Consider the following 14,111-nt stretch of genomic DNA (forward strand, 5'->3'; position numbering starts at 1 on the left):
CTGATCATCTAAACACACACAAAAAAAACCCCAGCAGTAATAAGATTATTGAATATGATAACCACTCAGCTTCATTTGCTACGGAGGGACGTAGCTGCAATGGTAGCGAAAGTGAAAAGTTGACGGGACAAAAGCAGAGGAGATTTCTTGGCATCAGTCGGTTTCCAGGGCGATTATTAAAAACAACTCATTGTTACAGTGACTACTTCTGCGGGTGTACGCTCCGGGCGAGCACAGCAACATTTCAACATATCTCGGTTTGATTCAGCGCTCTGTGCCTCTGACTTCTCCTCCTGCAACAAGAATGACATTTGAAGAAGGCTGGAAAAGGTCAGCCAACGAAACCCAAATGGGCCTCACCTTTATAGAGTTGCTCATTTGCTTCACAGCATGAAAGATAACAAGCGTTTAGGTCGCCCTGGTATCTTATTAGAAAGTTCTGTGGGGGGGTTTATTCTGGAAAATACAAAGTGCTGTGAATTCAGTGAAGTCAAACATAAATAATAGGGATGTGCTGATGTGAAAACGTGGGCGTAAATCGATATCTAATATTGGTACCTTGACTAAAACGACCAACCCGCTGACTTCACTGCTGGTTTGGTTAAACTTCCCACAGTCCTGCGCTGCATCACTATCTCTGTCACATGACCAACCTCCTCCAGACACAAACTGCAATAAGATGAAGATAAACATCGGCATGGTTTTATTTATTCGACCAACTTCAATCTGTTACAAAAAAAAGACTAATATCGTCCGATACCGATGTCGGTGTCGATATATTGTAAATCCTTAATAAATAAACTTAAAGTCTTGAACAACAGCAAAGGTCTGGAATTGTTCTCGAAACAGTCAAAGATTTAGCAAACAGTCTGAGTTCCCACACACACACGCAAACACTGTTTCAATTCATTGTGATATTTAGGTAAATGAAAAGGGAGCAAAAGTTTGAAAAGTAGGATTTTCTTTTCTTTTAGCTGTGTAGAGTCTCGCTCTGTTATACATTTCTATTTTTCCAAAGCTCGTCAGGAAGCTTGCCTTTGGGTGCTGGTGAACACCTCTGACTCCATGTGTAATTAGCTTGCGTTACCTTGTGGTATGGATAAAAACGTTAACCCTGCAGTTAGCTGACAGCCAAACTAAACTTTCCAAAAGTGTCATGAGGCGACTCCTGCAGCGTAGGCGAACGCTGAATCCGTCCTGAACTGAACCCTGCTGTGTTCACCTACCTGGAGCTTCTAGTAATTTCCTCGTCTGCCTCCCAGCTCCGTTACACGACTAATCCTTGTAGCAACCCCTCTGGTGTTTCCCTGGTCACCGCCGTCATTATATTTCTCGAAGTTGGCAAGGCAGATGAGGGAAAGCTTTGAAATTTCTTTTGTTCTCCTCTGTCCTCCTCAACACAGGTCTCCTCCCTGCAGCCTGGGAGAAGCATCACAGCCAATTTAAGGCCAAGTCCATCAGCGCGGCATCAGACGCAGCAGTGGGCAGTTGTTGATAATATCTGCAAAGAACGGGCTCTGATGGGCTTTGAGTTCCTTATCTCTCCAACCAATTGTAGCACAGCTTCAGAGTTCAGCATCGCAGCGTGTCTGTTGTCATCAAACTCCCAAGCATTCCTAACAAGTAAGCCTGTTGAAGTCCTCCAAAGACATTCCAAACAAGAGAATAAGTATCACTCTTGTCAGATGAAAGTACAATCTCACAATGTACCACAACCTAAATGGGGAGGCCATTAAAATATTGCAGAAATTATAAACCGTGAAATATTCTAATTGTAAAACATTCATGTGGATTTAAACCGTTTGATGATCTTAGTCCTTTTTGTAATTGTGGTGCCTATCTCCAGCAAACGTTTTGGACCAATTAACCTCACAGTCATGATTTTGGACCATGGGAGGAAGCCGGAGTACCCGGAAAGAAACTCACGCATGCACAGGGAGAACATGCAAACTCCATGCAGAAAGACCCCGGGCCGGGAATCGAACCCAGGATCTTGTTGCTGCAAGGCAACAGTGCTACCAACTGTGCCCCTAAAACCAAATCAGTTTGGGTTATTTTGGAAACCCAGTTACATGCCAAGAATGGACTGATTCAGCCCAAGGTCAATTCAACACTAAAGGGTCAAGTTCTCAACCCAAATTTAAAGGTTAAATTGATTAATATTTAATTTTAAGGCTAGGTGGCAAAGCTAGATGTGCTAAGTAGCTTTATAGCTACTTAGCAAAACGGGGCTAATGTTATCTTAAGGGAACAAACTCATTGATTTTGTGTGAAGTTATTTTGGAAACCCAGTTATTTGCCAAATATGATCTGATTCAGTCCAGGGTTAATTTAACACAACAGGTTATCAACCCAAATTCAAATGTTAAATTGATTAATATCCAATTTTGAAGCTAGGTGGCTGAGGTAGCTGCTTAGAAAAAAAGGGCTAATGTTATCTTAAGGGAACAAACTCTGACTTTGTGTGAAGTTCTTAACACAACCTACTGACAATAACATAATTATACAACATATGTTACCATCTCCCCGTTTATGTTTCCATCCTATGGAAAAAATTCAGAGAAGTTTAGTTTTGTCTGACCTTCTAGCTTCAGGAGTAAAATATGTACTGCATTGTCCTCTCCTGGCTCAGTCACCATTGCAGCATACAAGCTCAAAAGGTATTTGCACGCTGGTCAGTTTACTAGCCCCAGCAGACAATTTTATTGACGGAGAATGTTTTTAGTTATGCTGACTGGTTTGCATATTAAAGAAAAAAAAAGGCAAAAATACATTAGTGTCCCTGTATGTTTGGTTTACTGATGCTTTTGTCTTTAAGGTCTCTAAGTGTTAAAGTTTTAATTATCCTCAAAGATTTCTAATGTTTATGCATTACGTTTACCTAACCACAAATATTCCTGATTTTTATTTATTTTTTTAGTCCTCCTGTTATTCCTTCTTATGTGGAGAGCACGCCCCCTAGTGATCAACATACAGAGATGCAATCACTTTACCACACTTTCCTGCAACGATTTTCTTTTCCTGAAACTTTGAAAAAGAAAACTTTCTTTTTGTAACAATAGTAACTTTCTATTTAAATTTTTCAATCGCACAACGTGAACAAGCAACAGTTACATTTAACAGTCAAATATTTCACTGAATGAATCTCAGGTTCACTTTCTGATATAAGTGAAAAAAATATGTATACTTTTTTTAAATAATTTTGTATAATTACAAAAATAAGTTTAAAAAAACAATCAGCTGTTTTCATGTCAGCCTCTTTTTCTCACCTTTACTTAAGGCCAATCAGATTTGTTTCATCTATTGTTTTAACAATGTGTCACTTGTGCAAAACCAATTAGACTCTTTAAATAATAGTAGTAATTTTATTCTCACATTGCATTATAGTAATTATGTAAGTTTCCTTATTTTTTTTATCTACAGTATTAAAAATAAATTACCAGTTCCTATTTATATTACTAAATTGTGTTTTCCTGAAATACTTTCCTTTGGACCATGTTACAACTGTAGAAGTTTCCTTATAGATTTATTTGTGCATTTATTGTCCGTTTCCCCAGTTTTTAGGAATCAGACTTGATTTTTGATAAATTTAGCTTTCAGCCCGGCTATGCCCAGGGGAACAACTTTCACAACTGAGGCAAACTTTATATTTCATGAGGTTTCCATAACGGTTACTTTTATCCTCAAATAACTATGCTATGATGACTATATGTATTTATTTTTATATAAGCTTTTTTGTTTCCATACTATTTCTTTGTGTGGAGAAAATGTGTGCGTATGACACCGTTTCCAAAAGATTACAGCCTGCTTGGTGAAACTTTGAGCGTTTTACAGGCAACTTAAAGACAAGTTGCAACTTAGCAAAACATTTAAACCGCTTCCATTTTAAATACGTGGTGTAGAATAAGATTCTGACATCTCAAAACACTTTTTTTATTCAATTGACCTTAAAGATGTGACGTCAAATTCTTTATTGAGACAAAGCATGTATTGTTTTTTTAAGGTGGCGTCATTCGCCATCTCTTATCAGGATGTAATGATTCCAACTTACCGCTAGGGGGAGATAGTCGTTAACCTCATCAGCGGAAGCTGCCCCTTCTGGTTTTGATTCGGAGGTTGTTGACATGCTGCGGGTAGACAGCTGGTCCACAGCATGACGGAGGAGCGCAGCGTGGATTTGAGCGGCGGTTTGGAGGATGTTCCTGTTTTATGTGAAGCTCTGACACGTCCGACATTCAAGGTAATGACACCCGAGCCCTTTTCCGCAGATGAATACCCAAGATGGCTAACAGTAACTGAATTATTACTTTGAGGTAGGGCAAGGAAAGCGCAGAATTGCCGTTTTTCGCTCTCGGAAGTGTCGTAACCGGAACAAAATTGCCTTCAACTTAACGTTTATAGCTGCTGTTGTGAACACTAAAATAGTTTTAATATTTGCTTGGTCTGTGAATGAAGTAGACATTTACTGAGTCCGGGGTATTTCTATTTTATTTTATTGTTGTTATTATTTTATATGAGTAATAAAGCATAATACCTTGTGGGTATTAGATTAAATGCCTTTTAAACTGTAACCATCTGCTCTGAGAAGCCTCGCCTCCATCAGCTGAAATGCCTTGTTTCACCAGCAGGTGTCAGTAAATCATGACTGCAAACATAACCTGTCTACAACTTGTAGCGAGTCAAACAATGACTGCCTTTCTACAACCTTAGTAGGAGGATGTAGACTGATTTATTATGCCCACAGGTAGGGTTACGTATTCTGTAAGCTGATTACAAATGAATGACAGTTATAGCTACCGATTATGTTAAATAGTGATGTATTGCAGATTTATTTCCTTTTTTATTTCCTGTTGCCTACATTCCCTAAAAGTGACCTCGACACCTGTCTGAAAAAGCATGTGAAACATTAGCACACCTTTTGTTAAGAAATAAGCAGTAACATCTTTGAGCTATGAACTTGTTTGACTTATTCACTGACATGAAAATTCATAAATTTCATGAATTTTTATTTCTAGTTGCACTCTTTTTACACGTAGAGTGCCTGGCAGAAGTATTCAACCACAAACATCCACATATTTTATGTAACAGCCTATTACAAAGAAGCATGTTATTGTGGAACAGTTGTAGCATTGTAGCCTTGAAGCAAGAAAGTCCTGGGTTCAAATCCCGACCTTTCTGCATAGAGTTTGTATGTTCTCTCTGTGCATGCAGAGGTTCTTCCCTGGTACTCCAGGGTAAAACATGACAACTAGATTAATTGGACTCTCTAAACTTCCCTTACGTGTGTGTGTTTGTGTGTGTGTTTGTGTACACATGGTTGTTTGCCCTGTGGTAGGCTGGTGACCTGTCCAGGGTGTACCCTGCCTCTCACCCAATGGCCGCTGGTGATAAGCACAGAAGGATGTATCTTTTTCTACCCCTTTTACTTGTATACACCACATTGTGTTAATCACACAGAAATCCCTACAAAGCATAAGTTTATGGATGTAAAAATTCAGAAATTATTCAAGCCATATGGATATTTTTCCAATTTTTATTTTTATTTTTATGAATCTGGTGCAGCTTCTGTAGTTTTCTGTTTTTCTTCAGTATTCCACAGATAACGTTCAGGGCCTAGGATGCTCCGTAGATCCAAGTGAAGTCACCCTTCCTGGTTGCTCCTGTATTTCCCATTCCTGCCACCCTGAGACCTGCTCTTGCCTTCAAACGTCCGGCAAGGCCTATGACGACACGGGCAGGCTGCTGAACCTCGACGGACCTGAGTCCGGCTACTCTTCCCCCGTGTTTGAGTGCAATGCCCTTTGTACCTGCAGCGACACCTGCACTAACCGCGTGGTAGGGAGGGGGCTCCGGCTCAGGCTGGAGGTCTGCCGCACCAAGAGCAAGGGCTGGGGAGTACGAACGTCGGAAGAAATCCCTCGCGGGACGTTTGTGTGCGAATACGCAGGGGAGGTGATCTCTTTCACAGAGGCTACACGCAGACAGCTCAGCCAGAGAGCCGAGGAGAACAACTACATCATCGCCGTCAGGGAGCACGCGGGGACGGGCTCCGTCACAGAGACATTCGTGGACCCCGCTCGGGCGGGAAACGTGGGCCGCTTCATCAACCACTCCTGCACACCCAACCTGTACATGCTTCCTGTTCGCGTTCACTCTGCCATACCGAGGCTGGCGCTGTTCGCCGGACGGTGCATACACGCACAGGAGGAACTGACGTTTGACTACTCGGGAAGATATGGCGCCCAGAAGCCCGTAGAGGCGCTATCCGGCGACGGACTTAAGAGGAAGCGGTGCCACTGTGGTTCCGTGAACTGCGCGCGCTTCCTTCCGCTCGATTTATCTATCCTGAGCTGAAATAAAGTTGTTTTTAACTTAACTGTAAAATTAAAATAAAAAGTAGTTGGTCCATGATGAGTTTCCTTGAACCCTCGGTCAGTTCAGCAGCTCATTAAGACAAGACTAGAGCACATCAGCAGTTTCCAGCACAATCGTTTGGATGAGTCATGGCTTCGCTCGTCACTGTTTCCTGTTTGGTTCCCTTCTGATTCTCTCCCTGTCTTAATGCTGCCTCCCACTCGCTGTAAAAACAGATCTGAATAAGATAAGGATGAATAATAATAATAATAATAATAATAAAAAAAGCTTTATTTATCTAAGGGAGTAAACCTGTTGTTATTTCAACCCATTTCACCTGTCATGGAATATTTATTTCCACAAATAAATATTGGTTGTGTCCCAACAGACTTGCAGTTTGTCTCCTTCCATTTTTCACACCACAAGGACTGGTGTTTAATAGGTTTCTTTAGACAGACACAAAGGCTTACGCAAATTAGAAGGCAGAAATTCCTGTTAGCTGTAGATATTTATGTGTCTATTGGTTCAACATTTATCGTTGTGATGTGTATTTTCCCATTTCCTTCCATATTTTCTCTGCTTCTCGTGGTGCTCGATCACGAGAGGTGGGACCGTTGTTTTTGTTTTTTTTTAAAGGACCGCGGGAGTGGGGGTACAAGTTTATATAGAAACCAACTTTATTCCCCCGGCAAAGGAGGGGCGAAGGTGTCCTACTTTAGCGTTAATGTGACCATTCTGAAATCAGGACCATCTCCTCTCAATCTGCCCCATTTCTAGTCTAGACCTGCTTTCATCTTATTAATATCCACATTTGGGTTAATTAGGATGGAGACCAAGTTTCATCCTGAAATGAGACCAGTGCTGCAGCCACATCGGGGTGGAGAGGAGGGTGGTGGCGGAGAGATGGCACTGAAAACCTTCTGTCGATCGGAGCGCTGTGGCGAGTTGACTGGATTCTGCAATTGTGGTGTTGACCTACAGTAAATTCCCTCCCATCTGAGTTTGATCTGGGACTAGTTTATCACTTTCTAGTTTATTTGAAGGTAACAAAAAGTACCTTGAGAATATTTAAGGGTTTCTTTCACACTTGGGTTATGCCGCAAGGCAATGACCCAAAGCACACAGACAAGTCCAACTCCTAATAGTTCTAAAAGAAAATTTTAAGATTTCAGACCTTAAATTTTCTGCATGACCTTGATTATCAAAATTCCTCCAACGCAGCTGAAATGAAGCAGTTCTGTAAGGGAGACAGAGCCACAATTCCTCCACATCGTTGTGACAGGCTCATTGCCGCCAACGGGGTTGCTCAACAAGTCATTAGGTCTAAGGGCAATTACTTTTTCCACATAAGGCCCTCATGGAAACATTTGTGTGACAAAAAAGATGAATATGGAAGAAATATATGAGAGGATTTGCATACAATTTGCAGCCAAATCAAAGGTATTTGATAGGGTGCAATCAGAATAATCAGAAATGTTCAACCTTCATGTGGAGAAGTGTAGCTTGATGCTCTGTAGGAAAGTAGGGCAGGGAAATGGGGGAAAATTAACACTGAAACATAAGTTCCATCTCCTAATTCAATCGTTGGATAATTCAGATCATTTTTAGCTCTTCTGTTCATTTGTATTTACTTATAATGAAGAAATGTCATTGGTGATAAACCTCATTGACCTGTAAATGAGGGATTTTCCTTTTGCCTTTGGATGAATTCAATTCAATATTTCAAACATCAGTGTAAGAAGAAAAGCTTTTTTTTCTTCTTTTTAATCCATGACTCATGTCATTCTTGAGTCAGATGTCCCTGGAATCCCCATGACAACCGGCGGTGTGTACAGGAGGTGATTTGGACAGAGACTGGCTGATTCGGGAGGCGCGCGAATGCCGATCTCAGATCTGCCCGGCAGAACGGCTGCAAACAAGAGCGGCTCCTCTCCAGCACTGTCACCTAGCAACCGGCACTTAATCACAGGAGGTGAACTTCCCTGCAAAACTCCCTGTGTACCCCCCTGCCCAAAATCCAACACGAGAACAAGGAAAATGAAACGTGTTCAGAGCAGGAGGGTGTTTTAGTCAGGATGTGATTGGATTTTGAGAGGCGTAGCGGTTCTGCTCTGGCCTTTGCTAAATATCATTTTCAATGAAGATGTTCTCATTGTTGGTACTCGGTGGAGTTGTCGTAATGTAATCTTCTCATACCAAAAGTGACAGGTACTCATGTTTTGCTGTGTTCCCTTTAAACCACACTTACTGTGGTTTGAAAACCTGCCCAGAGCCTTGTAGTCATAAACCCTTGAACTTTTCCACACTTTTTTCCAGATTGCAGCTACAACCTTTTGTGTCTTTTATTGAAATTTAATGAAATAGACCAACACATAGAAGTGCGTAATTGGGAAGTGGACAATTGTTTTCATGATTTGTTTTAAAAAAAATAAAAATCTGTGTTGTATGCATTTAAGTCAGTACAGCTGTATGTGTTCAACCAGTTTAAAGATTGAAATTGTTGTTCATTCTTCATAATACAAAGAACACAATCGACAACGCTGAGCATCCTCCTTATGAGACTTTTACACAACTATAATGTTTTCAGTCAGAGACTTCATCAGACTTGCTGGAATACAGACTGCTACAGGAGATCTTTCCTGCCCAAAGACATAAGCATCAACTTTAACTTTCTCCACGACGTTTTATACAGTGTGTTTTGTTTTGTTTTTATGATGCTGTTTGTTCACTGAAGTTCTCTTAACGAATCTTTAGAGTCTTCAGATTACAGCTGGATTTCGACTGACATGAAATTACACCAACTCTGTTCATTAATAAGGTGGCTTCTGATGGTACCGGATTCAATTTAACAAATTATAAACCTAACTGAATTTGCTTGGAGCTGTAAGAACTGAAATCCAGGAATGGCCGCATAAAAAAAAAAGAGCAATTAATGCATCACATGAAGTGATCGTATGGCTAAATATTAATTGATTGGGCTTAATCAAACTTTGCCAGTATGTCTTTTCAAACTACGTTTCAAAGGGGTACAGATGACAAGATGCAGCTTGATTATGTGTCACATTGATAAAGGGCCCTGACTATTTCGGGGTGAGTGACCAGCGGAGAAATTACTACTGGCAGTCGATTTGTTCTAAACTGGAGCACGTCTCTGATGAGGGAGCAGATGTCCTTGCCTTGAATCCTGCAGCCAAATTAAAAAAAGAAAAAAAAAAACTGAAGGCTTATTTTCAGGGTCTCGGCTGGCGAAGACATTTTACACGTTCCAGTTGAAACATTTGCCCCACTTTTGTTGATTTATTTTAGTTTTTTTTTGGTCAGTTAATACAGAATAAGACATCAGTCCATGAAGCACTCCACTGAATTTGTGTTTGGTTTTTTTCCCCCCCACGGGGTAAGCCTTAGAGCGCCGTGCCTCATCTCTGCTAAGAGAGGATGGTGTGAAAAGGGTTTCTCACACTGACTCCTCCCATCACAGATGTTAAGTTAAATTTGGCCCAGGACACCTGCACTGGGCCCAGCAGGAAGTTCTGGAGTGCAGGAGGCGCCCGCCTTCACAGGCTGCTTTTCACGCTGATCGTTTCTTCCACATGTGAGAGTTTAGATACAGTGGTGTGAAGAAGTGGGTTTCACATTGTCAAAAAGATGTTAATACCGGACAAAAATGACCTGAGTTAAATATAAAATGCTGTTTTGAAATGATTATTTTAATTATTACGGGGGCGGGGGGGAGAAATCGAAAACCAATCTGGTCCTTTGTGAAAATATAATCTCTCTCTCTCTTCCTACTTTGACACATGCTTCTTCAAATAATTGTAATTCAGCTTGTCAGTTGGATCTAATGCCTGACTTTAACTTCAAAACTTTCTGAATCATTAAGAAATCATTGCATGTACATTTCTACATGACCAAAAACGCTTTAGTTTCGCCGGGTGATGGGCAGGGATTTTCCTTTTTGGACGTTCTGGAATAAAGAGCAGAATTCAATACTTTCTCAAATTAAATCAAAGTCGTCCAGGCCCTGAACCAACCCAGGCCATAACAACAAGCCCCATGTTTGACTTTTAAGATGTCCTTCTGGCTCTGTGGAGAGAAATCATCTTGTAATCTGGAAATTGTCATCTTGATTTATGTTTTCCTTGGAGAAGCACTTAGCCCCAAATTGCCTGCTGATCTGCATATTGGTGTCTGACTGTTTGAGTGCGATTGATGAATGTAGCTCTAGTGTAAAGTGCTTTAGTGGTCAGCATAACTACAAAAGCTCAATATAAATTCAGTCCGTTTACCATTTCATTAATGTTTAAGCCCTATGTTAGAAGTAATAGGATGCTTTAAGACTCTCCTCTGGATGCTATTTTTCCCATCATCTTTCTTATGAATAATGAGCCCTAATCTCAGCTGAGGGAAGGGAATGTTGATGTTCTCTTGCAGGAGTTATGATATGCCGGTGATATATGAGAAGGTTCACCATTGGTCCATGTTTTCTATGGTTTCCAAACTGATGCATGTCATTGATTTTCTCACCTGTTCTTAAATTTCTTCAGATTGGAGGAGAATGTGGCTATTTAAGACCTTTTGCCGACTTTGTGTTGTCAGAATGGTTCTATTTAAGTTACTTCTTTTTTTATTTTTCCACAGGACTACGTGTAATCAGTTCTGGGTTCTGTTGGTGGAATTGGACCAAAATAATGTTCCCTTTTTTGGGTCTTGTGCAAATTTTGTTAATGTAAGTTCCTGGTTGTAAATTGAATATATGACTCTACAGTTAATTGTGTTTAGCCTAAAGTGACATTCTTCCATGTTGTCTTCCATGTTTTTTGTTTTAATAAAAATTTTAACATTTTTATTTATAGAAAAATTGTATAATTCTTTTTTTAGAAAAATGTTTTAGTGTTAGTGGTGTAAATCATGTGGTATAAGAATAATGGAAGCATTCCTACAGCTAAATATGGGTTGTAGCTAAGCTATGCTAAAGTAAACTAAGCTGAGCTAAACTTAAGTTAGCTGAGCTAAGCTAAACTCAGCTAAATCATTAATCTGGCACACAGTTATTAAACCAAACTGATTAAAACATTTGCCACTTTATGCTGTACATTGTATTTACCGCACTCCTGTTACCATTTGAGCCAACACATCACAGGATAAGAAAATGTGTGAAATAAATACATAAAGTAGAATAGTGAAGTATTTTTAAAAATGTCAAAACAGACTAATTAAGGTAACAATGCACCTAACTGCATGTAGTGAGAGAGCTTTCTTCTCACTGATCCTTTTGGATTATCTGCTGTTAAAGCAGCTTATCGAACTTGTTGGACTCCAGGTTAAACAGATGACTTAAGGCCACTGCCTCCACCTCAACAAAATCAGCTCCAACAACAAAACAAAACAAAAATTAGTTTCTTGATGGGCAACAGTGTCAAAAAATTCCCACTCGTGTCTGCCGGCACACATCCGACACCTGTCCCCCCTATCCAGACACACACACAGTCCCTCTTGGCATGATCTGTCACACTGATTATGCCGTAACCAAGGGGACGTGGTGAAGTGATCCTACGCTCTGCGGACATGTTTACGAGGAGGAGACGAGCTAAATTTGTCCATTTATGTAAACATCTGCGCCAGGAAATGAAGGAAAGACGCGCACACCTGCAGCAATCACATCACTAGAAAAAAACCTTCCCTCTCGAAACGCGCCGGCAAAAGTCTGGCTTCAGCTTAAATGCACCAAATCCAACTTATTTTTCAAAGTTCTGCGATAAAAATCAGAAGGCCTAATTAGAATATCTCTGCAGCTGCTCTAATCAGACTATTTCCACTGGGAACATGGAGGCCATTAAACCAGCATAATTGTATTTTATTTTTAGAGAGGTACATCATGCTACCTCATGCTGGATTGTCTGATGCCATGAAGGCTAGAACATGTCCCTTTTTTTTAGGGACTCGGATATAAAACAAAGTAATTTCCCATTCATGGTGGTAAATCTGTTTCTTTTCCCTCTGCCTGTTTAGCAAAGATGATTAGGATTGGATGACAGTAAAGGACAATACAGCAGGTTGAATAGACTTTTCCTCCACAAAGTTTTAGGCTAGAGGGAATATCGGTTGACATATCTCTCACTATTTGTGTGTGAGTGCATAAATTGATGTTGGTCTAGATTGTATCTAAGGTGTGATGTCATGCTACTGAGGAAAGCTATGAGATCTAGTGTAAAAAAGTGTAATTAGTCTTTTACATCACTTTGAAAGATTTCATGTTCCTCAAGCAATAGAAAACTTTTATTTCCACAACTTTTAACGTTTTCATAGTCCTTAAACTTTTCCAATCAGATTGCATGGACAGCGCCCAATTTCAAGTCTCAATCTGCTCGGCCCTGCTCCCCCTTTAGTGCTCTGTGTGGCATTTTTCCCAATGAACTCAATTTCTCCGGTTGAAATTCTAACCGGCGAACAGAAGCAGAAATTGTGAACGATGACGTCGATTTTCTACGCTGTTTCAGAATTGTAGTCTGCCTGTAGTTATAGCAATGACAGGAGAGGAAGCAATCGAAGCCGTCCGGTCTGCGTTGGCCACTCTTCCAAATATTGAATACATTTTTGCAGCCTCTGCATTTGGCTCAGCACTTCTCTCTTTGCTGTTGGAGATGGTTGTTCACAGCGCAGGCAACTTCCGGTAAGCTTCATAGCGTCGTACTGGTGCATTACATACGCCATCGCTAAACATTAGCGATTGGGTGAAATTTAAAACTTCAACAGAGTCCACACCTCCAGGAAGCAATCGTTTCTCATTAGCCAAGAGTTTAGATGCTCTGAATGAAGCAAAGTTTAGAACAAGGGGTTGGTTTTTACCAGTCCACTCTAAGGTCTTCACAGTTATATTCATACTAAGACTTTATTTAGTGACATCAGAATGAAGAGTGGGGAAACTTTTGAAACTATAAGTCATTGTCTTTCCACTTCACAATTACGTTCACCATTGTGTTGGTCAGATAAATTTCCACTAAGATCCATTGAAGTTTGTGGGTGTATCATCATGACCAGATGTGACGCGTTCAAGAGGTACAAAAGCTTTTGTAAAGCACTGTGATTCTTTCCTCCAGTTGTGTTTATTACATTTAAAGAAAGCCATGCTGCAAATAGGAAAGTAAAAGAAGTTCTACGAGTATCACAGCTTGGCTTATAATTGCTAATACGTATGGTTTTTACCATACATATTGTCTACGAATGGCGTTTGCCCCAAATGCCATACGTTTGGGGCATGTCTTTAGTTTTTAGTTTTACAATTGCTCTCAGAGAATGACAGAACCCTCCATGTCTCCTCTTAACAAGCTCAGACTTAATATAGAGTGTCCAGCGAATCATGATTCGGGCAATATTTACACAAAAAGATTAGCTTTGCACAAACTGGCCCACACTGAAAACCATCTATGCCTCAAAGATTCAACTGTTTTGCCCACACAGAGCTGCCAAGGGAAGGGCCTTGGCCCGCTAACTCTGGACCGTACACGAGGATGACTCTCGGCCCGCTCTCCTACACAGATGGTTACAGCATTCTGTCATCCCACTGTCTCCTTAACGTCCTGAACATGCAGATGTTCAGAACGTTGTTTGACGGAAGCAGCTTTCCGTGTCACTTTTATGTCAGACGACCACTCAGGACGCGCCGTTGCTGCCTCCCACTATGTTTGTGCTCATGTTCATGAGCCCTTGCGGTATAAAGGAAATCAATCCGTTTTCACACTCCTCTCCTCATATGAGGC

At 40.6% G+C, this 14,111-nt stretch overlaps 1 protein-coding gene across 2 annotated transcripts; it reads left to right on the top strand.

The window, feature by feature from the left end:
- Window positions 1-4,078: 4,078 nt before the first annotated feature.
- On the top strand, window positions 4,079-11,200 carry setmar (SET domain and mariner transposase fusion gene). 2 transcript variants are annotated; one of them, XM_028003608.1, is made up of 2 exons: window positions 4,079-4,240; window positions 5,590-6,656. In XM_028003608.1, the coding sequence occupies exons 1-2, from the start codon at window positions 4,154-4,156 to the stop codon at window positions 6,352-6,354; spliced, it is 852 nt and encodes a 283-aa protein (XP_027859409.1). In that variant the 5' UTR covers window positions 4,079-4,153; the 3' UTR covers window positions 6,355-6,656. The 2 variants fall into 2 exon arrangements, 1 of the variants encoding a protein (XP_027859409.1); XR_003593684.1 differs by lacking the exon at window positions 5,590-6,656 and adding an exon at window positions 8,146-11,200 and having other exon boundaries at window positions 4,121-4,240.
- The last annotated feature ends 2,911 nt before the right edge of the window (window positions 11,201-14,111 follow it).

The sequence above is a fragment of the Xiphophorus couchianus genome, chromosome 20, assembly GCF_001444195.1.
Source record: "Xiphophorus couchianus chromosome 20, X_couchianus-1.0, whole genome shotgun sequence".
Taxonomy (NCBI): Eukaryota; Metazoa; Chordata; class Actinopteri; order Cyprinodontiformes; family Poeciliidae; genus Xiphophorus; species Xiphophorus couchianus.